Here is a 22,659-nt window from a genome sequence, read left to right as displayed (position 1 = left end):
AAACCTGAGTCAAACGAGGTTAACCTTTCAAATTTATAATTTGGGTTATCAAACCATAATAACCCTAAATAAAACAAATTATAAAACTTAATTTTTAATAAATTTATTGTTAAATGATAAAATTAAAAAAAATAAATTTAAAAAACAAAAAAAAAGACTTTTGAAACAAAATTTCAAATTTAAATGAAATGATGAAAATGCCATCAACAATTTCACAAAGTTTTTAAAACTCCGATTGTCCTAAATGTTTAATATAAAATAAAATGATATGTTATGAAAATTCTTATAAAATTTCAATATAATTTAGTAATTGAATTGAAAAATATGATTAATATCATAAAATTAAATAATAATTTTTTTAAAATAAAAACATTATTTAACCGGAACAAAATTGAAACGTTCCTTCCAAAAATTTTGATGGAGTTTACAGAATAAATCAAGAATCTAAACAAGAAAAAAATTATTTCGATTTATTTTATTTTTTAAACTAAAATGAAATATACCGAGTGAAGTAAAAACTTGCTTGAAATAATAAGAAATTATTTAAACAATTTTTTGGTATTTATTTGAATAAAAAAAAATCAGCTGGTGATTCACTGAGCGGCTCTTCTTGAAACTATCCATCATCCAAACACATTTCAATGACAGTAACGATTAATAAAACCGAGGTGGCAGAATATGATTGGATATTGGTATAGATTGAAAAAATAAAAAAGTCAAGAAGAAAAGAGCTCTCTTTAGCTTTGGGTTGGCAACCCAAACCCAATTAGGCGGAGCATTCAATTTCTCACACTCTCTGACTCTCTTCGCATTTCCTCGTTTCTATCGACAAGACAGCAACACAAACCAAAGTCCCAACAAATCTCTTCCTTCCATCACTTCTATCTTAAATACTCTCCCCTTCTCCTTCTCTTCGTGCTTTCTTTGCTTCGACAATAACCCATCATTTCTTCTTCAAGGTAACCTATATCTAGTGATGATCTAATATAGTTATGTTTGTTTTGATGTTTTAAGTAATGTAACTGTTGTCTTGTTGTTTGAAGCGGTTTTTTTTTCTTTTTTAATTTATCTTGTAGGCCTTTTGGGTTCCAAAATGGAGGCTACGTTGCCTGTTTGCAAATCTGTTGCCTCTACTCCTGTAAGTTGTTGTTGCTCTTTCGTTTTTGTGTTTCTGTTCTGTTGCTTACTTGTTTTTGGTTCGAATTTGTTAGAAACGTGTCTTCTTTTTGTTTGATTTGTAGTGGGTTCGCGTTGGAATGTTCATTAGAAGGAAATGAGTCTTGGGTTTTGTTTGTTTTATTCGTTGGGGGATGGTATTGGTTGATGGCTTTGTAATGTTGGGCTTAGTTTGTATTTGTGGAGCTGGGAATTGAAGCCAATTCAGTGATTTACTTGAATTGTAGATATGTGGTGCTATTTCAATTCTATGATTTTGCTAGCCTATGTGGGGTGATGTAAATAATGAGGATGGTTTGGGAGGGTTAATGAGCTCAGAGGTTGGATTTTTAATTAAAAATGTTTTTGAAATATGAAGATAAGTGATAGCAAGTACATGTCTAATGCATATAACTTGCATTGTTGTTGTATGTTTTAAAGAATTCCAATGACAATGCTAAGCATTTTTAGTTTTATGAGGTTGTGATATCTAGTGAAATAGTCTGTGATTGTTACAAATACTGAAAGAGTTTATTTATTCAATGCATAAGGGTTTATTCATGGGGAAAACTAGTGGAATCAGGAGTTCTCAATGCAGCTTTATGATGGGAAATAAGGTTAACTTTCCTAGACAAAGAGCTCAGACTGCCCACATTAGTCACTGTGCTAAGAATGGAGGAGCTCTTGGGGTTACATGTCGCGCGGAAAAAATTCTGGTAGCAAACAGAGGAGAGATTGCTGTTCGTGTTATTCGAACTGCACATGAGATGGGGATACCATGTGTAGCTGTTTACTCTACCATAGATAAGGATGCACTTCATGTGAAATTGGCTGACGAATCAGTGTGCATCGGTGAAGCACCCAGCAGTCAGTCGTAAGTGGTTATAATATTCTTACTTTATCAGTCACATGCATTACACATGGATATTAGTTTGCAACTAGTAAGGGGGATTTTAGGAAAAGCTTCCAAGTCAGAGTCAGTAATCTGAAACAATTCATCTTAATTTAACAGTTGTTACTACCCTCTGTGTTTCACCTCATATCTTATTCATTAAAGCATTGCTGGTAGCGGTTTGATTACATTTACGTCCCCTGTTAATTAGTTTATAAATTGATAATTATAATTTTTTTTCCTGCTTGTTGAAAGTTGCAATGTTTATATAGAAATAATTTGGTTCTTGAGTAGTCATTTAATTTCTCAATAACAAATGCAAGATACTCTTAAGTTGTAGATTTGGAATATAATGAATTTATTTGTATGTTTCACTGTTTTTCGACAGGTACTTAGTGATCCCAAATGTTTTATCTGCTGCTATAAGTCGTAGATGTACAATGCTGCATCCTGGATATGGCTTCCTTGCTGAAAATGCTGTATTTGTGGAAATGTGCAGAGAACATGGAATAAACTTTATCGGGCCTAATGTAAGTAGAGACCAAGAAACTCAATAGTAGTAAAAAGTGAGATTAATACATAATCTCCTAGATCTTAGCCTATCTCATGTCAACTATTGTTTTACATTTTTTGTTGTTGTTGAATTAGATGCTAAAATCACTGCATTCTCAATTATGATAGATAAGGGAAAGATCCCATATTTGGAATACCATGTATACAGATTTTGAACAGCAATTCAATCTAGTATGATGTCCCAGAATTGGGGTTATGGCTAATGGTGACTGTTGTTATAATCTCTTTTTTTTTTTAATATAAAAATATCCCTTAGCGGCTGACATCCTTTTTTATGTAAATCTTTATTCATTAGTATGGTATGATGCAGATTGTTGAAGTTTGGTGATTATCTTTAGTTATTTGACATGTAGTAAAAAGCATGTGGAAGACAGTGGGAAGATTTATCTTTATGCTAAAAACTGTGATTGCCGAGTTGGTTGTTATTTTTTGGTTATTCACCAAATATCTTGAGGCAAATACATTTCCTGTCACTGAATTCTAAGTTTGAACCTTGTCTGCTTCTGTTTGGAAGGTGGTTAATTACATTATAATCTCATCATGGTTCTAGGTTTTAGGATGGGGTACATGTTCTATCTCAGCTTGGGTTGTATGTTAGTCAGTGTATCTATAAAGTCCATGAAGTAGTTTCAGACTCTCAGGTGGCTTTGTAGTAGAAAACTGATGGCAAAAAGTTGATGAAATTCTAAGGTTTAGCACAAAGACATGGAAAAAAAAAAAATGCTACATTGGGTCTTCAAGTATATACACCAACTTACTAAAGTTTTTCATTGAATGCTGAGTCATGCCTTCAAATTCATAAACCAACTTACCAAAGGTTCTCTGCTGAGTCATACATGGTTCTAGCAAAACTTTCCTCGCGTTTCTCTTTCATTTTGGTTATCCTTCCTTATTGTACTGGAAACCTATAATCTTCAGCACTGTAAATGGTGAAGTTGACTGTCCATTGGCATGTTTTGAAGAAATTGGATTGAGAATTGATCAAGTTTTTACCTGGTGAAAGTATATCATGAATTCATGTTTATGGCTGTCTATCACTTGCATAATTGAAAAAAGATGCAAATTATTGTTTGCTTTGTGCAGCCTGACAGTATAAGGGTCATGGGTGACAAATCAACTGCTAGAGAAACAATGAAGAAGGCAGGGGTTCCAACTGTACCAGGAAGTGATGGCTTATTACAGGTGCCATGATTGGCCATTATCTGTATTATTTGATTCAAAAAACTTTGGCATGTAAACAATTGCATGTCTTGCAAGTTTAGTTTAATTATTTGGTTAGCTCCTTTTACTCCTTTTGATAATATAGGAAGATCTAGTTTGATGTTATCTGACAAAGTTTTGTACACTGATTGTTGTTAGAGTACTGAGGAAGGAGTAAGGCTCGCCAACGAGATTGGTTATCCTGTGATGATCAAGGTAAATAATCTCCTTCATACTAATCCTTCTTTGATAGTCATGTTTTATACAGATTGTGACAACATTGAAATTGCAATATACGCCATTGCTACCCTTCCAGACTCAGACAAATGTCAGTATTTATACAGAAAGGATGGAGTAGTGTTTTCTCCTTGCTTCTTGCTTGATCACATCCTTGCCATCGACTTGTTTTGTTTTCACTCAGCTACACATCAAGCAATTTATGGAGCTCTTTACTATCTTTGCTGGAAATCTTCTCCTCTGTGGGTGCATGTGCATGTATAGAGAAGAAAGCTAAAATGCCCTCCAAGTAACCTTGTACAATAGTGCCAAGCATTAAAACTAAAATCAATTAAAATATCTCAGAAATCATTCCATAATAGGAATTATCCAAAATTATCACTTGGATTCTATGTTGAAATTATATGTTTGCATCTTTAATAAGTTACTCTTAATAGTTTCACTGTTGCCCCATTTGGTTTCTGAAGAATATGCAAGAGTGAAATTTGTGAAATTTCATAAAATAGGGTCTGGACCGGCAATTATGAGATTTGGAATTTTTTTTCCTTACATCTTCTAATACCAAGCAAATGAAGCATAAAATTAAAAAGCATTGAAACTTCTATTGAATTAAACCTATGTTCTGTAGGCAACGGCAGGTGGTGGAGGACGTGGAATGCGGCTTGCCAAAGAAGCTGATGAGTTTGTAAAGTTGCTACAGGTATGAAGTTAGTGTGGAGCTTTTCATTGTAGTGTTGGATATTTTTCCATGAAGCATGCTGCGTGAATTCTTTTGTTTGTCTATGGTTGAATTTAGTTCGCTTCCTTTGCTCTACAGCAAGCTAAAAGTGAGGCTGCTGCTGCATTTGGAAATGATGGAGTTTATTTGGAGAAGTATGTTCAAAATCCCAGACACATTGAGTTCCAGGTAATCTATGTCCGGAGATTATATGAATTAATTATAATTTGGTCCCTTTAGTGTATTAAAACAAATTAATTAGTCACTGTAGTATAAAATATAATCAAATAGTCCTTTGACCAACGTTGACCATGCTTACTTTTAGAAGTATTGTGCTCTGAAAAATGCCCTCTTTTCTAATTAGTCTTTCCATCTTATCTTCTACCCCACCCCCCTATTTCTACAAAAAAAGAAGCAAAATAAATTGGAAAAAAAAATGAAAGGGGAAAAAAGGATCAAGTTCTAAATAGATTTAAAAATACAGGGATTAAATATATAGTTTTTGAAACCATGAGGACTAATTAATTAATTTTGCTAAACTACAGGGACTAACCCATAATTAACTCGAGATTATGTTTAATGAAGGTTTCTTATGGAAGATCATTAGAGTAGAGTCTGGAAGGGGAATGACTGTAACCTTGTTAATGCTAATGCAGGTTTGCTTTTAGCAATGAAAATTTTCTTGTTACCTATAATTAAGAGCTATAAGAAGGAAGTGCTAGGAATGAATTAGGCAAATGAGATTTGATTTAATCTACATCCAATTCTTGTTGGAAGAATCTGCATCTGTTTTAGACAACCTGTACAACTAGTTATCACAAGAAGAGAAGGAAGATGCCAGGGTTTTATAATTTAAAAGAGTATCTTGAACAATAAATTCATCTATTTATTGAGGGTAAAAGGCATTTAGCATAAGTGAATAAATGATCTATGTGGAAATGAAATCTGCTGTATGGTGAAGATAAATAAGTGGGTGAATGATCTATCTAGAAATGAAATATGCTGAATGATGAAGATAAATCCAAATCTGAATTCATGTGCAAATCCAAATCTGAATTCATGCAGAAAAATAAGTACTTAAATTTGCTTTGCAGAAAATTTGAATCTGATATGAGGTAGGAACAATTTCTGAGTTGATTAGTCTAAACACTATTGACTTTTGAGTGACTCAACTAGGTTGATAAAAGTAGTCTTACTTTTCTCATAACACTTCTGACACTGCTGAATTTTAATTTGTCAATATTATAGTTCAGTTCAGTAATACTAAAATGCAGTTTTCCTTTTTTAAATATCCTTGTACTCCCAACATCAATGTGAAAGCTTCTGAATCATTCTGGTACATTATTTGATTTGGCAGGTTCTTGCAGACAAATTTGGTAATGTTGTTCATTTTGGTGAGCGAGACTGCAGTATTCAGGTATTGTTTACTTTCTTATCTTGCAACTATCACAATGGATTGCCATTTGTAAACTATTCCTGAAAGGTTGTTGGACCGTTCGCAGAAAAGAAGATAGCTTTTCATTTTTCAACATTAAAAACCAATTCTAGGGAATTCATAAAGCTTGGTAATATCTTCATGAGCATCAATAATTTTAAGGAAGCTGAGAGGTTTGGTTTCAGCATAGTCATGTTCAATCATAAGATAGAATGCATAAAAGTTTTATCATATGTTCTGGGAGTGATCCCCATCCTGTTTCTCCCTTTCTTTTTCTTCTCGTTGTGGTTGTTATTTCATGTTTACTTTTAGCAGTGAAGTAATGGTTCTGTTGAATATGACTCTTATATAGAGACGTAACCAAAAGCTGTTGGAAGAAGCACCATCTCCAGCTTTGACTCCTGAGTTACGGAAGGCCATGGGTGATGCAGCAGTTTCAGCTGCAGCATCCATAGGGTACATAGGTGTTGGAACGGTTGAGTTCCTTTTGGATGAAAGGGGTTCCTTCTACTTCATGGAAATGAACACTCGAATCCAGGTTAAATATAAGTGATTAGTGATTTAGTTTTCTGTTCTTGTGTTGATAAAAACCCTATCTTGGTGATTAGTAGTTCTTTCTTTTGATAAAATAAAAAATGCAGGTGGAGCATCCAGTGACTGAAATGATTTCTTCTGTTGATTTGATTGAGGAACAAATTCGTGTAGCCATGGGAGAGAAACTTCGATACAAACAGGTATTGGAACAAAGGATTAATAGAAGAATTTATGCCCCATGCTTGTACATCTTTTTGATAGTTCTCTGGATTTCAATTTTCAGGAAGATATTGTTCTTAGAGGACATTCAATTGAATGCCGTATCAATGCAGAAGATGCTTTTAAGGGATTCCGACCTGGGCCTGGTATGTCTACATTGTGCTGAACATTACATTCGTGTTAAATTATTACTGCTATTTGATCCTCTTCATCACCACTTTTCTAGTTGCTATTGCGCATGCCTTTTTCCTCCCAAACTCTGTTTTATCCTTCCTATTTGAACGCCCAATGTCTAATCCTTTTAAGGTGACAAGCCATGTTTTATCCTTTCTAGTTTATTACATTTCCTAGTTTGTCTATTTAATGTTTGTTCATCTCACACAACTCCTGGATTTTATTGGCGTTGCTTTTGGTTGAATTATGAAAATTTCATTCATCTTGCTGTGATTGATTTTCTTTTCCCTGAAAACATATTTAATAATTATCCAGCCGCTTGTAATATTTGTGCTCTTTTCCTTCTAAACAAACAGGGAGAATAACAGCATATTTGCCATCTGGAGGCCCGTTTGTTAGAATGGATAGCCATGTTTATCCTGATTATGTTGTTCCTCCAAGCTATGATTCCCTACTTGGAAAGGTTTGTCAAATAACAATTCCATGTTCTTTATGTTTTTGGCCGTGTGAAAAGGGGCATTCATGTTATTATCTCAATGTGATTGTTTTTTGCTTACCAGGAGCATATCTACATTCTGTAACTGCTTAGCTGCATCTGTTCTAATGACAATACATTGAAATTTACTCCATAGACATAATGATAAGCCCCACACTTGTCTGGTTTGGCCACTTTCTTTCTCTTAGAATGGTGCCCACCACATTCTATCTGGATAAATTTACTTCTAGATGCTTAGGTTCCTTGTTAATCAATTTAAGTTGATTTTCTTCTTCTTTTTGAAGTTGTATGCTGGTGACAGAAAAGCACTAGATTTTTTATCATGTAACCCCATACTGCCCAAGCACAAAGTTTGGTACAGACTTGTAAAATGAGTTGTGTGGATGTTTCCACCCATTAGCTCAAAAACTTTTTTTGTTGGATTGTCTACATGAAATCTGAGCCAACCATTATTGTCCTATCGTTAGACTTGTTTGCTTTCTCTGAAATCTGTTTCATTTCCTTGAGCTTGTGCTCATGTGATTCTGTCAGGCCCACATTTTTGTGCCGGATGCTCTAGCATTTGCTTCACTAGATTGGGAATTATTATTCTACCAAAAGATCTAAATCATGAAGATGAGGTTTGTTGAAGTGGTTGTTTGGGTTAAATATCAGTTGTTTCTAAATTTTTAAAGGCATCATAGGCAGTTAGAGTTAAGTTAAAGTTCTAACTGGAGTCCTAAGGAACATAGGGATTAAAAAATTCAGAATATAGTTCAAGTTGGAAGACACATCATTTCGATGGATTTCCTGCTAAAGCTAGACGTTCTCAATTTTTTATTGTTGTCAAGGATAAAAGTGTATCCATGGGACATAACAAAGAGTGTTTTTTTTTTCCCTTAGACATTAGCCTTCCCTCCATGTCAATTTTGTAGTTGATACTTGGATGCATTGTGTTTGCAGTTTAAAGCTACCATGCATGACAGCTTAACTAACTACTGAAAGCAATTGGCTTCATCATATGGTTTTAATTACTGTGACATTTGGAACATATTGCAGCTTATTGTCTGGGCTCCAACAAGAGAAAAAGCAATTGAGCGAATGAAAAGGGCTCTTGATGACACTATTATTACTGGTAAGTGTCCAAGAATTTGAAAGGTGCCCCGCACTGGTACCCATGTTTTTAAGTCTTGAATTGAGATAGTGGCCATGCATTGATTGTATGGAAAGAGCACATTGGGTTTAGGGAGTGAGTTTTGAAACCACATTTTTGGTTTTCTTTCTTTGATCTGGATGCATGCAAATGCAAACCTCTTTTGAGGCTCATCCTTTGATTAGTTTGGTGAGCCGCTATCCACATAGGGTTGCTGTAAACTACCACTATCCTTTGATTTGTTTCAGTCTGCTGCTAATTGCAGCAGAGTAGACATGCCATTTGTGGCTTTTCGGTCAATCAAGCACATCTCTTAATTTTTTCTCACAGATATGATTTGTTTTTGTTCTTAGAATCTGTATATTCTTTAATTTTTGATCAATCTCTCTCACTTTCTCTATACAGGAGTTCCGACGACTATAGATTACCACAAACTTATCCTTGAAATTGAGGTTAGGAAAACTATAATTTGCAAATTTATTTATGAATTTTACTGAAAAAACCCCATGTATTTTGTTTGAACCTTGAACTGATTGGATCTATGTTGCCTTTTCATATGCCCCCTTTTGCTGACAGGACTTCAAAAATGGAAATGTTGATACCGCTTTCATTCCGAAGCATGAAAAGGAGTTAGCAGCGGTAAGAAGCTGATATAATCCCATTCATCATTGAAAATTGGCCTGGGGCACGGTGGTTTTCTTGGTTAAAACTGCACATTTTCGGTTTGTCTTGGCAATTGTTTAGATATAAGCTTCTTCGTGGTCCTTTCATCTTCTTGAATTCTATCCTGATATATGCTTAAGGTGTTCTCAGCTGATTCCACTTTTCTTCTTTTGTGCCTGCAGCCACAACAAATCATACCAGCCAAACAGTTGACCAATTCAGCCGCATAAATAGATCACTTCTCAAATCGCAACCATCTTCAGCTAATTTTCAAGCGCAGTTAAGAGGCCAGGTTCTTATGCGAATCTGCTGGAAGCTTTCGTTTTCCTTTCCTTTAGAACTTGTAAATTTCAACGTGCCAGACACGGGAGAATTATTCATGAAATTTTGATGTATGCTGTATGCATTCCTTTTAGTTGGGGATGAAAATGGGGTAAAGTTCATCTTGCTCATACAGTACTTGGATGGTGATGTTTTTAGTCAAGGCTGATTCGAAATTTCTTGAGATGAAGGGAGAAATTTAGCTCTATCATGTCCTTGTCCCACCAGATGATCACATTCTAAATATCACATGAGATCCTTGGGCAGGGCAAGGAAAGTCACTGCACGAGTTTCCGACTTTTTTTTAAATAATTGAGGAAAAAAACCTCACCTCATAAGTTAACTTCTGAAAAGGGAATAAACCACCGAACAATTTTTTTTTTAAATAACTAATGTAATTTTATTCTCAATAATAATCCATTTAAGTTGTAATATATATTTTTAAAATCTTATTCATGATTATTAATTAATCTACCGTTGAGATTCAAATTTACCACAACTATCTTATTAATACATGCTATTAAATTTAATTTTTAACAGTGCAACTAAAAAACCTTTTTTTTCTCTAACCATAAAGTTTATAAGTGCAAGGAAAAGATAAATCCAAGACCATCTAATAATTGAAATAAGAGCCTAGATTTGCCAACAAGTTCAGACCCTATAGCTAGGGCAAGAAATGGGTTGTTGCGGCTCCAACCCAAGGTTGAACGGGCGGAGGAGATTGTTGGGGTTTTTCTCACATTAGTTAGTGGAGAGGTTATAAGCATAGGGATTTTTTTTCTTTTTACATTTAAATTTTAACACACACACACATATTTTCAAAATTTTATTTATAATTATTAATTAACCTACTAAGTTAAAGGAACCCTAATGAAATTTAAATGGACTCAAACTAAGTAACTTACTAAGGAATACTATATATTGAAGTTCAAATCGACTACAATTAATATTTTTATTGATATGAAAGAAACCCTATTAGGATTTATATGGATTACATTAAGAATATAATGACTCAGTCATTTAAAAAAACTATATATTTTAAAAAATTATTTTTTGAGTTGCTTTTTTACTAGAGAATCAAGGGGTTATTGGACATCTGAGCCACAGTCGACCAACTACAATTAATCACTGCAGGAAAACTTGACCTGCCGTTAGATGCAAACACTAAAAGAAACAAAAGACACGCATGCTTCAAACGTTAAGCTTGAGCTTGGACATCATGGAAGTTCACAATACAATTGATGTTGCAAGAATCCTGCAATATGGTCACTACTTCTAATATAGATATTAGATGCAGTGCTAGTTATTTAATAAATAAACACTCCCACATGAAAAAAGAGAGGAAGAAAAGCCCACATAACGGCACCATAGTTTCCTTACATATTTAACTAAATTAAGGATAGAAACAAGAACAAGCAAACGATAGATCGAGATCCTCTCCAAGTGAAAATGCCAAAGGATTGAGGTTGCCCTGTGAGAGAAATTGGCTCTCTCCCAAGTTTTTAACCCAGTACTGTAACAATCCGTAACCTTGTATGCTCAGCCACCGCCCACCATGCCGTACGGTGAGGGTGCATGGCGGGATTGGCACTCATGCTAAGAGAAAGAACTAGCGACGAGCATCTTCAAGCACGTAGCTCACTCTAGATATTATGCTAAGGTATGGTGCTGGAGAAGAGAAAGAAGGGGAGAGATCATTTTATACGAGAGGTAAAGGGACACTGAACGTGGGTTCCTTCTCCTATGGGTTAGCAATGGCAGCATCTTCCAAAGGATATGCTGCGACCACTTCCATCGCTCCACATTTGATGACCGCACCTTTCGTCCTTTCGTCCTTTCCTTCATTTCTTTTTCATTTTTTTAATTTCCAAAAATAGGGTTAAGCCGTGATCACTATACGGCCATGCTATATATTATGCATTGCTTTGTTTTTGTGAGTGTCCTATGAGTTAGCAATGGCAGCATCAGTATCTTCCACAGTTCTTACTATTAAGAAAAAGAAAAAGAAAAGTGAAGGCAGAAGTTTCCTTCTAGTGGTGGTAATGCTTATTTCCGAAAACAAAAATTATTTGGAATCGAATTGACAAGTGATCATCATATAAATGGAATGGATTCTCTTGGATAGGAGCACTAAGTGTTGTTTGGAAGATTATACCTAGTTTTAATTATCAGGATTAGTAACACGAAGTCACTTATGTCATCTCTTAATTATAAATATGGAGGTCCGTAGCAATAAAAAACCAAGAAAATCGAAAAAAAAAAATGATTGAAAAAACTGAACCAAAAAAAAGAAACTAAGAAAACCAATTAAAAAAACCTCAGCCACCCTAAACACACTACCAGATCGTCTCTTCTCTCTCGCGATCTCCCACTCCGGTCTGCCTTCCTCTCTCGTGGAAGTCGCAACGTCCTCCTTTCATCTTCGTCTCTTGCCTCTTCGTTGTGTCTCTGGTCTATCAAAGCCAATGCTTGGAGCTTGGAATGTTCTCCCACATCTTATCAGCATGTTTACTTTCATTTTGTTCTCGATTCTTCTTTCGTTACGGGCAGGGGCGTGGTTGGAATTTTTAATGTTCTAGGGTATGATATAAATACATATAAATTAATTTTTAAAATTAATTATTTACTTGAATATATAAATTTATCAAAATAATAATAAAGTTTTAATTGAAATATATAACATAAAATATAAAAATAAAATAAAATTTACAATACATAAAATTCAAAATAAAAATAAATTATACTATCAAAGTTGCATCCTTTGATGTTTTGTAGAATAAAATTCATTTATGTTCGAATCCAAATCAATATCTTCAACAAGCTCTTGTTCAATGTAAATTATCATAGAATCTACAAAGAACTCTTCTTTTATTTTATTGCGAAACACGGTCTTAACATGTTTCATAGCTGAAAATATCCGCTCTGTAGTGGCAGTGGAAACAAGTAAAGTCAAAACAAGACGAATCAACCTGTCAATCAAATGATAGTGCTGTGACTTATTTGTTTCAACTAATCCTCTATATAATTCAGAAATAGTAGACATATTCTGAAAGCTCTCATAATGAATCACATCAATCTGATAATGCTCTAACTGAGATCTCAAATAATACATCTCTTGTTCATTGAAATATTTAGGATAAAATTTATCAGCAAGCTTTAGCATTAGCTTTGAATGATTTAAAGTTGTCTTTGGGTTTTAAAGCATAGCTAAGTACAAAGCATAACTAAGTACAATGAGTTTTATTGTCCCATCACTGAATCTAGAATTTAATTCTTTCAACTAAAAATATATTATTAAGTTGAATATATCATAATGATAATGTTGGTAAACTGTCACCGAACCTTGTTGTTGATATGAACGACTTGTAGCCTTTTTATACGAAGCATTTATATGTGGTATGTGAATTTCATATTTTGTGTAAATAGATTGCACATTTGCAAAAAGAAGATCAAATTCGACATCTTTCAAAGTTTGAAGAAATGTTTTAGTAGTTGATACAAGATCCATTGCATTTAAGATGTCAAGAGATTTTTGCTGCAAAGCTCGACAAAGTAAATTAGCAATCCCTATTATTTTATACATCAAATATAAGATGAATACAAATTCAAAAGGTTTCATCACAATCAAACAACCACCAGTTTCTCCATGTATAAAGTTAAAAGATCCTTCTTGAACCATACTTTTAAGTACAGTAATAGTTGCACCATTTATATCTATTAAGATGCAAATAAAATCAACATGAGAGCTCCAGTGAGTAGTTTTACTTCGGTGTAAATTACCAATTTGATTAGCCCTTCTACTAGTCTCATGTTCTCAAATAGCTACCATATGTGCGATTTCTATAACCTGAGCATAATATAACTTGGTATGACATTTAAGAGAAGCACTAATAAGATTGATAATGGTTGTCAATTTTGAGAAAAATAACCAAATAGAAATCTCATTCCAGCTGCTGAAACTAATGTTAGTTGTAATCGGTGAACAAAGCAATGCACATAATATGCATAAGGACAATCTTTAAGAAATGAAGCTTATAGTTCATTCCATGCGCCACACATATTGCAATCACCATCATACCCTTAACCTCGCATATTGAGAATATACAAGTTATATTAAGCGAGCACATTATAATTTTTTTTTTAAGTGTTCAAGAAGTAGTATTTAAAACATGCACAATATCAAAAAAAATTCTCATACAAATTAAACCCTGGATATTAACAAATCTTAAAACAGTAACCATTTATTCTTTATTTGATGTATTTTTGGCTTTGTCAACCAAAATACAAAACTTTGCATCTCTAACTTCTTCACAAATCTTTTTCGTTACTTTGTTTGCAAGAATATGCAAAATCACTTTTTGAATAGTCAGTGAGGTATACTTTGTATTTTTTGGAGTTTTTTCTAAGACAATATCATCAATGTCAACATTCAAACTCCCTATAAGTCTTATCATTTCCACAAAATTGCCTCGATTATTAGAAGCCAAAGATTCATCATGACCTCCAAATACATGTGCTTGTAAGCTAAGCCATCAAACACTTTCAATTACTTTTGTAAGTCAATCAATTTTTCTAAACTGCTTCAACAGTTTATGCATTCAAACACTTTATTAATATGTCTATTTACTTTTATTAAATTTTCAGCAGATTTCACAGCATTATTATGTGGTGAAGTGGGACTTTTCACATGCATCAAAAGTGGACATCTAACCCTATCATTAACCTGTTCCAACTTCTAAAGCCTTCGATGATAAGTGTGAGATGACAAGACTGGGCGGTGAATATGGGATAACAAGACATTTTGTTTTCAAAGATAAAGTATGAAAAACAAAATACTGCATCCTTTAATGGTAGGTACTCTAGTCAAGGAAATTGATCAAACCAAGTGTATTGAAATCGATGATACTATCTCCCTGATTCAGTCAATAAATACTTTGCTAACTGAGGTTGATATGAATCTATTTTGATATAAGCTTTTCTAATTTCATCTTATTGATTAATAGGATGTTTCCATACTGGAGTTCGTAACCCAGGATCTCGTTCAAGAGTATTAACTTCGATTTCAACTTTTTGAGATTTGAAAGGGGGTTGTTCGCTATTAGTTGATATTTGTTTGTTTGGTTTAAAGAATGAAAACATAATTTTTTTCCTCTTATTTCCTTGATTTTCCATTATAATTTATAACCTATTCAAGTAAAAGGGATTAGAAAAGTCAAATTCAAGATGAAAAGATACTAATGCCACAATAGAATATTCAAAAAATACAGAATATACAACGATAAATTAGTGATGCAGACTACTGGAAGATTTGGAGAATTTAATTTTAAAATAACTAGTAAATTATTAGCATTCAAACTATTAGAGTATATAAGGATAAATTAGTGATGCAGATTACTATAAGATTTGGAGAACTTAACATAAAATGTAAAATATATAAGGATAAACGACCCATTGGAGTATTAAAAAATCTAAAGATATTCAAACTATTAGATTTCTAGGGTACAATCTACTACAATGAATAGAATATATTGAATTGAAAATGAAAAGTTAGGGCTTATAAATTCTTACCTGATGATTTTACACTCTTGCGACTTTCTATATAAATTCTTTTTCAAAATCAAAGCTAAAATTGTATATTGTGGAGAAAAAGAAGAAGCTAAAACCCCAAGTTACTTGAAAGATATGTGAATTAATTAATTATTTATGTTTAGGCAGGTTTGCTGTAAAATACAAAGAAAAAACATGCGACTAATTAATTATTATTGTTTAAGTTTGCCTAGGTAACAACCTTATTGTTGTTAAGATTTCCTTACACTTTGGCTTAATTCTTTAGGTTTGTTGTCAAAATTATTATTGTTATTAAAGCTATTACCTGGGCTATAGTTCACTTGCCTTGTAAAAGGCTCCGCTCTTTTACTGGTATTCATTGGAGCAACACTCCTAGGAACTCATTTTTTAACACAACTTTTTGTTTTTGTTTTTATGGCTTAATTGGGTTATGAGTGAGGGATACAAATTTTTTTTATACCTAATGTCTCAAGCAGTTGTGATGCATTTATTTATCTATTGAAATTGCTTATATTTTTCCTTTTTTGAAATTTATGGTTGAATTTTCTACATGTTTGCAGGTCTTGCTGTGGTGTATTGAGGTTTTTAATGGAGAGTGGGGTAATTTGCTGGTTTTTGTTAAAAAACATGAATTGAAATCAATTAATTTGAATAGGTTTTTAGTTCGATTCTAAAATTTAATGAAGATTTTAATTGGTTTAGTTGTTTTTTTTAATCTTAAAATCAAACCAAACAAAAATAATAATGTACTTGAAAGTTGAAGCATGACCAGATATTTATGGTTCTGATTAAAACTCAAGCCTTTTTTATTCACTTAAAAATACTTTTATGATATTTTGGTATGTTGCTATATTATGGATAACTATAGTTAACTAATTAACTTTGTAGCAAAAGAAAACATAAGTGTTAAATAGAGAAAAGTGTTTTCTAGTTAAAAATAAATAAATTCCATGAAGGACTTAACAACTAAAATGATATAACACTTTAATTATATATTAATAAAATATAATTTTATTAGAAAATAATAAGTTACTAATATATTTATATAAAAAAGAATACAAGAATTTAAATAAGCAAAAAGGGTTGCCAATAAAAACTCCAAATTCGTAGGTTTTATTTTCTCTGAATAAATAACCCTCTAGGAGATTCACAAAGCTTTAGCTTTAAATAGACGGGAAACTTTACTTTAACTAAAAAATAAAATTATAAATCCAAAAATTATAAAGGAGAGAAGTATGAAATTTGAAAATAACAAAGAAATTCAGGTGAGATTTTTAAAATCTAAAGATCTAACGATTGGAGTAGCGATTTCATGTTACTATAAAGAAAATGGCTTTCGAAAACTTTATAATAATTTAAGAGCGATTCTATGTTTGGATTAAAAGTTATGACTATTTTGAAAAGTTATTCTAATATGGCAAGACTAGGCCTCTTATTGGGTCTAGACCAGTCCTATTGGTTTATAAATATATCCGCTAGCATATTCACGTAATCTGTTTGAATAAATTCTCATATAGTATTAACAAACCCACACCTGGTTACTTAGAATTACATGTTATCGCAAGCCGGAGAAAGTGTCCAACCAAAAAGAAAAAATAATAATTACAAATTAATGTCTACAAGCAAAAGTAAAATCTCTACAAGTTTTCTCAAATCAGATCTTTGAGAAAACCTTATTTTCTAGACAGGGATTGTGCTCGAACTGTGTACCTCTATTACAACAATCAATCCTGCTTCCCAAGGAGCTCTCAATCAATTCCCCTTTTCTGAAGCTCACAGGCAATATTGTAGCTTTGCATCCCAATTAGAGTGAGTCGTCCATCTTTACATGGTGCCATAGCCTTGCAAAACTCCTCTTTTTTTCTTCTTTCTGGTAGCATTTGATAGAAAATTAGCACCCTCTGGTCCTTGACATGTGCTTGTGTATCTGATGTCAGTCGTCACAGTGTCATAGCCTTTACTCGGTATTCTTGAAAGCATCAGGTGTTGGGTTTCAGTAATAGGATCATTATAGTTGTGAAATGGCAAGAAACTTGAGTCGGGATGAATTAGTTTAGCAACAATCCTTCGAGGTTTTCGGGCCGCTGTAAGGGCAAAAGGATTGTGAAGATTATTACTAAGCAAATACCAGGTTGCATGGCTGCTGGCTGAATCATGAATCAGCTTAGCAACCATCCTTCGTCGTTTTGAGGGAGTTAATGGTAAGTTGTTGAAGTCAAATCCTTACCACACTAGGAGCATGCAGGGAAACACTACCCCAATCCATCTACATGCGCCGAAAAGGGATCTTAATTTTCAAATGACCAGGGACTTGTAAGCATGGGCAAACTCAGCAAGTAAACAAATCTAGATCAAATTTACTCAGCCTAATAATTCAATAATTTGGTCAAGATGTTGCAGGCCTTAAAATAATGGGGAAAAAATCCATATAATTCAATTAAAACACACAGTAATGAACTAACAATATGAAAGCTTAGAGAGTAATTTATATTGAATGATATTGCTTCAAGAATCTGCATAACAGTTCATAGCAATTATTAAACTAAATTGCCTTGCACCCATGGACCATGGGGTAATAATAGTAAAATTGAAAAACTCAAGTCTATATATGATACCCTTTTTGGATTAAGAAAACTTAAAATCCTTTATAAAATTCTCCCATCTCAGAAGAATCTTTCTTGCAATCTAAGGTGTGGAGACTACCTGCTCTAACCCTCTTAAAAACTCAGGTCTACTGTATCTCCATGCCATCAATGGCAGTTTATCTTTAGGGATATCCTTCATATTCTTTACTATTCTTTTATTTACCAGATACTGGTGTTTTTGTAAAATACTCTATGCTGCAGCTACTCCAGCAAAAAATAACTGAGGAGAAGAGCTGGGTGATACAGAGCAGCACTCTTGTTTCTTCCGAGCTTCAGATCCGCATTTCTCCTTGAAATCTTCATTTCTGATATGATTGTCACGACACTCTGGGCTGCAAAATGCCTTTTCACCCCTGCAAACAAGGACCCCATTTCTATTTTAGCATTGGAAAATGAGTGTAAGATATGAGAAATGAGAAGGAGAAAAAATTATCCTTGCAAATTCTTGAGGCTCAAGTTGAATATCCTAACAAAGCCTCCACAAAAGAATCAGGACCACATGCATAAGCAAACAAGAATTATTTGGGCCTTCTACTACAACATAATTCCCAAAATAAAGTGAAACTTATTAACTTAAATTTAGGGAACGGAAAAACCAATACGCTTTTTAACAGCTAGAGCTTACCACCCAAATTCTGAGCAAATTCTAATCCCAACCTCAATTTTTTTTTAAAAAAGCTACAACATTTGCCTTTGTTTTATAAATTGTCACCAAGAACCAAAAACATCACGAAGACAGCAATTCAAATTTCATTGAATAGTTGAAATTAGTATAGTTGCTGGAAAACATCCCATAAGACATACAATATTATATAGTTTCAAGTCCTGCAATGTAGGGATAAAGAGCCATCAAGGTGCTTTTGCTGATATTTTTATAATTTCTGAAAAGAAAAACACGTGTATATAGTTGACAAGGCACCAATGGTTCATTTGGTCATCATGACAGCAGTATAACTTTTTCTTAGCAAACTCTAAGCTGTTATTGACTGTTCTAACTTTCGCCAAGTTGCATTTGACAGTGTTCAATGAATAACAAATCTGCCAACCTAATCCTAAAAAGGCATATCTTCCACTAGAAGGAAAGATATCATTGTCAATGCTTACATGAAGCACACCTGGCATGCTTCAGTAAACATGGAAATAAATTAATGACCAGTACCAATTATACTAAGATATGCATCATCTCTGCATCAGGAAACTTCAAGAGGAGAGGAAGAACAGCACAGCTCTGACAACTTACACGAAATACTCAATAACTAACTTTCCAAAGTTAAAAAAAAAAAAAGACAGGAGAGAAAAACTGCTTGTTGTCACTAATAACAACAACAATCATAATAATAAACGAGCAGTTTGTTTTTTTTTTCCTAGGAAACTTCAAGAGGAGAAAACAGCTTTGCTGTGACAACTCAGACAGATACTCAGATATTGACTTTCCAAACTTGTAAAGGAGAAAACAACTTAGCCAGATAGAAACTGCTCGTTGGCACTAACAACAATAATAAGCAGCGTTTTTTTCCAAAGAAATTTATGAGAAGTACACAGCTTAGCACCGACAACTTGTACCAGATAATGATTCAATATTGGCCCCAAGTTCTCTATAGATGAAACAAGAACCATTGGACTGCTGTAAGGAAAAAGCCCTTACCACAAAGGCTCCCACTCAAGCCAACATGCTAAGAAATTTAACATTGCATCAAAATAATGGCTTCAACAAAAGGTTTTTCAGTTGTTTGTGCAAGTAATGGATGTAATTTGACAACCTTTCTACCCCAACTCTGGTTTTATGTCTTCATCATTCTTTTCAACCATAATCAATTTGGACAACCCCCAAAATGGCATTTCTTCTGCTCGAGATTTAGCTGGCCCTACTTTTATGGAATTTTCTCAACTAAAATAGAGAAGTGCATTCTGATTACTTTATGCCCATTTCATACCGAAGTCTGATGCATATAATCTTTTAGAGGTAACTTAATAACATAAACTTGAATAAAAAGTTGCTTTATTTTATCATTTGACCTACAAATGAAACTCATGCTGTCACATTTGCACTCATCAGATTGCAATGTTCTATTTCAACATTTTCTCAAAGTACATGCAGAAAATGAAAGACAAAATGACATTGCAGGGTTCTATTTTAAACATTCAGTGTGTCCAGATTCTTGTACGAATTGAAAGAGCATCATCACTGATGAACAATTCTTTCCAAATTCCTAAAAGCAGCCTAAAACATATGAAATTCAGGAAGACAACGGAACCCCAAATAAGCACTGAATAATACCATTTTGAACCAAAATCTCCGAGATGAGGTGCATTGACCCAAGTCACGAATTTTAAATGGCCTGACAATAAATATACAAAGATAGATTTAAATGCTATTAAACCAGACAGCGAAGCAGCTAATTTTGAACTTGTTTAAACCAGTTCAATTACTGTTCCAATTGTATGGCATCTTTAAATGATAATAGAATCATATTAACCATTTCTAGTCCACGTGTTTTTCGGAACAAAGAAATCCAAACATAAATATGTTCTACATAAATGGAACAATTTTCTGCTTGTACAGGAAACCTGATCGATTTTACAATTGCATCAACTATCTCGTGTCCACATTTTCCATCACAAAGTAATCCAAAATAATCATCTTCTAAGTACGTGGAGGTTTTCAGTCAAAACAGGATGACGCAGTCATGACTGAAAGAACATGAGTAAGCAAGATTTTGTCCCAACTCTAATTTGCCTACGAATCCATTGGCTATTATCCCATCAAAATCTAGTAATCTATTGCCAATCAAGAACAACAAAATTTCACAGCAATTCAAAGTCAAACAACAATCCATAAACAAAAAGCATATCCAATCAATCAGAATTCACACAATTCACTAGTCACACACAATTCCAAACACGTGATTAACCACTAAAATTAAACCAAGAAAGCAATCATTTTTGTACCTGTACATGAAAATGTCCAGCCCCTCAAGCAGCTTCTTGCAGATATAGCAAGAACTCAGGAAATCCTTGCTCCAAAACTCCCTCCTAGCAGCAGCAACAGCAGCATCCATGGGCATCCTCACCGGTGGTGAAGCAGCATAAACCAGTCCAGAACCATCATCAAACTCATTCCCTGGATCAATACAAAGCTCTTCACCATAACAAACACTCTGCTTAATCACATTATTCCCAACATGAGAAATAACACAAGTATAAGTCTCATCATTCTCATCAACAACAAATACACCACCACCACTACTATCTTTATCAAGATTCGACACCCCAATACCTCCTTCTTTGAAATAGGAAGCAGGTTTCTTCAAAGAAACAATTGGGAGAAGACTGGATCTTGGTGACAAAGCCGAGTCAGAAACTTTATCTGACTCATCCATAGCAGCAACTATTCCTAACCCAACAGCACCACCATTCTCCAAAGACCTAGGTGATTTGTTGGCAACTGAAAAGGTATCGGTTAATGTTGAAAACAAAGAAAGACTGATTCTTGGTCTCTTTTTCTCCATTTTCAGACCAAACTGAGACATGGGCAACCCTCAAATCTTGAATTCTTGAAAATTCAAGACAAGGGTTTGCTGTTATAAAGAGAGAAAGGGTTTTGGAGTATTCACAAGTGTAAATAACATGGAAGAGAGAATTTAACGGAGAGATATTAATTACAAAGTAAAAGAGATTCTAGAGAGAGAAATAAGTGCAAAATTTAGAGAATTGAAGTGCAAGAAAGACAGATTCTTCGAGGCTAAATTTGTGGGAGAGATTTTTTAGAGAGAAAGCAACAACTCTCTACTTACCTTGTCGAGAGACAGGCTTTAACGCCTGTGGTTTTCAGTGGAGAAGGGAATATAAACAGTGTGTTGCAATAATTATTTTGATTAAATTATAATCAATCATTATTATTATTTGTATATAATATACAACCTATTAGTAAGTGATTAAATGGGATAAATCAGTTTGTTTACATTTTTCTTGCACAATAGAATCTCTAATTTAACTTTTAAAAGAAAGCATCATGGTTTTTTCTGTTTTCTTTACCCCGGAGTCATCCAGATCTCAAAGTTATGTGTTTATCAAGTTATCCCATGTCATTTCGGATATATTTTTTTATATAAGGGAAAACTTAATCCAGCCTACATTTCACTTATCTAGCGTCTTATAGGAAAATTAGGCAAGTACAATCCCTTTTTTAGTGTTGCTAGCTGGATTTCCATTAATAGGAAATGGATAGTGAAATTTTCTCTTTGTTAATGATTTATTAGTGTCGGCCCAAGTTTATTGCATGACTTTTTTATTTTAAAAAATATTATTTTATTTTAAATTTTTTTTATACAATTAATCTCCTTATCAGATTTATCTTGATTAACCTATATAAATTTTTAATAATTTTAAGATTTGTAATATTTAAATTAATAATTTTTAAAAAATAAACTTATAATCTCGTCAATTCAACTACATCTCTTAAAATTATTTTTTATATAAATTTGATGATTTTTGTTATAAAAAAATATTATTTATTTAATTTATAGAGATCTTTTAAATTTTTAGTTTTGAGATTGATGAAGTGACTTTTTAACTAACTTTAAAATATTTTAAATTTTAATTTTGACATAAACTTGATAAAATCAACTTATTTATAACCTTTTTACAAAAAATTTCTTATATTTGAGTGCATGAATGGAAAAATATAAAAATCCATC

General features: G+C 33.3%; 2 protein-coding genes across 2 annotated transcripts; one reads left to right on the top strand and one right to left on the bottom strand.

Moving 5' to 3' along the window:
- Window positions 1-740: 740 nt before the first annotated feature.
- On the top strand, window positions 741-9,957 carry LOC105122526 (biotin carboxylase 1, chloroplastic). The gene is made up of 17 exons (XM_011021664.1): window positions 741-959; window positions 1,077-1,138; window positions 1,707-2,029; window positions 2,436-2,577; window positions 3,704-3,802; window positions 3,980-4,036; window positions 4,686-4,757; window positions 4,875-4,964; window positions 6,133-6,192; window positions 6,563-6,748; window positions 6,852-6,944; window positions 7,028-7,109; window positions 7,494-7,600; window positions 8,672-8,747; window positions 9,171-9,217; window positions 9,342-9,404; window positions 9,611-9,957. The coding sequence occupies exons 2-17, from the start codon at window positions 1,094-1,096 to the stop codon at window positions 9,656-9,658; spliced, it is 1,590 nt and encodes a 529-aa protein (XP_011019966.1). The 5' UTR covers window positions 741-959; window positions 1,077-1,093; the 3' UTR covers window positions 9,659-9,957.
- A 7,815-nt stretch (window positions 9,958-17,772) lies between these two features.
- LOC105122525 (uncharacterized) lies at window positions 17,773-21,799 on the bottom strand. Its single transcript, XM_011021662.1, has 2 exons — window positions 20,912-21,799; window positions 17,773-18,315 (listed from the first exon to the last, which is right to left on the bottom strand). The coding sequence occupies exons 1-2, from the start codon at window positions 21,490-21,492 to the stop codon at window positions 18,153-18,155; spliced, it is 744 nt and encodes a 247-aa protein (XP_011019964.1). The 5' UTR covers window positions 21,493-21,799; the 3' UTR covers window positions 17,773-18,152.
- Window positions 21,800-22,659: the final 860 nt, after the last annotated feature.

This window comes from Populus euphratica, unplaced genomic scaffold (assembly GCF_000495115.2).
Source record: "Populus euphratica unplaced genomic scaffold, PopEup_1.0 scaffold20.1, whole genome shotgun sequence".
NCBI classification, from domain to species: domain Eukaryota; kingdom Viridiplantae; phylum Streptophyta; class Magnoliopsida; order Malpighiales; family Salicaceae; genus Populus; species Populus euphratica.
Note: the sequence above shows the minus strand (reverse complement) of the source record. Positions and strands in the feature narration are given on the sequence as shown.

Coding starts and splice junctions, on each gene's coding strand:
- LOC105122526 (XM_011021664.1), top strand. CDS start 1,094: ATGGAGGCTACGTTGCCTGTTTGCAAATCTGTTGCCTCTACTCCT. Junction 4,965..6,132: donor CCAGACACATTGAGTTCCAG/GTAATCTATGTC, acceptor TTGATTTGGCAG/GTTCTTGCAGACAAATTTGG. Junction 8,748..9,170: donor TGATGACACTATTATTACTG/GTAAGTGTCCAA, acceptor TTCTCTATACAG/GAGTTCCGACGACTATAGAT.
- LOC105122525 (XM_011021662.1), bottom strand. CDS start 21,492: ATGTCTCAGTTTGGTCTGAAAATGGAGAAAAAGAGACCAAGAATCAGT. Junction 18,316..20,911: donor CTGGACATTTTCATGTACAG/GTACAAAAATGA, acceptor CCTTGTTTGCAG/GGGTGAAAAGGCATTTTGCA.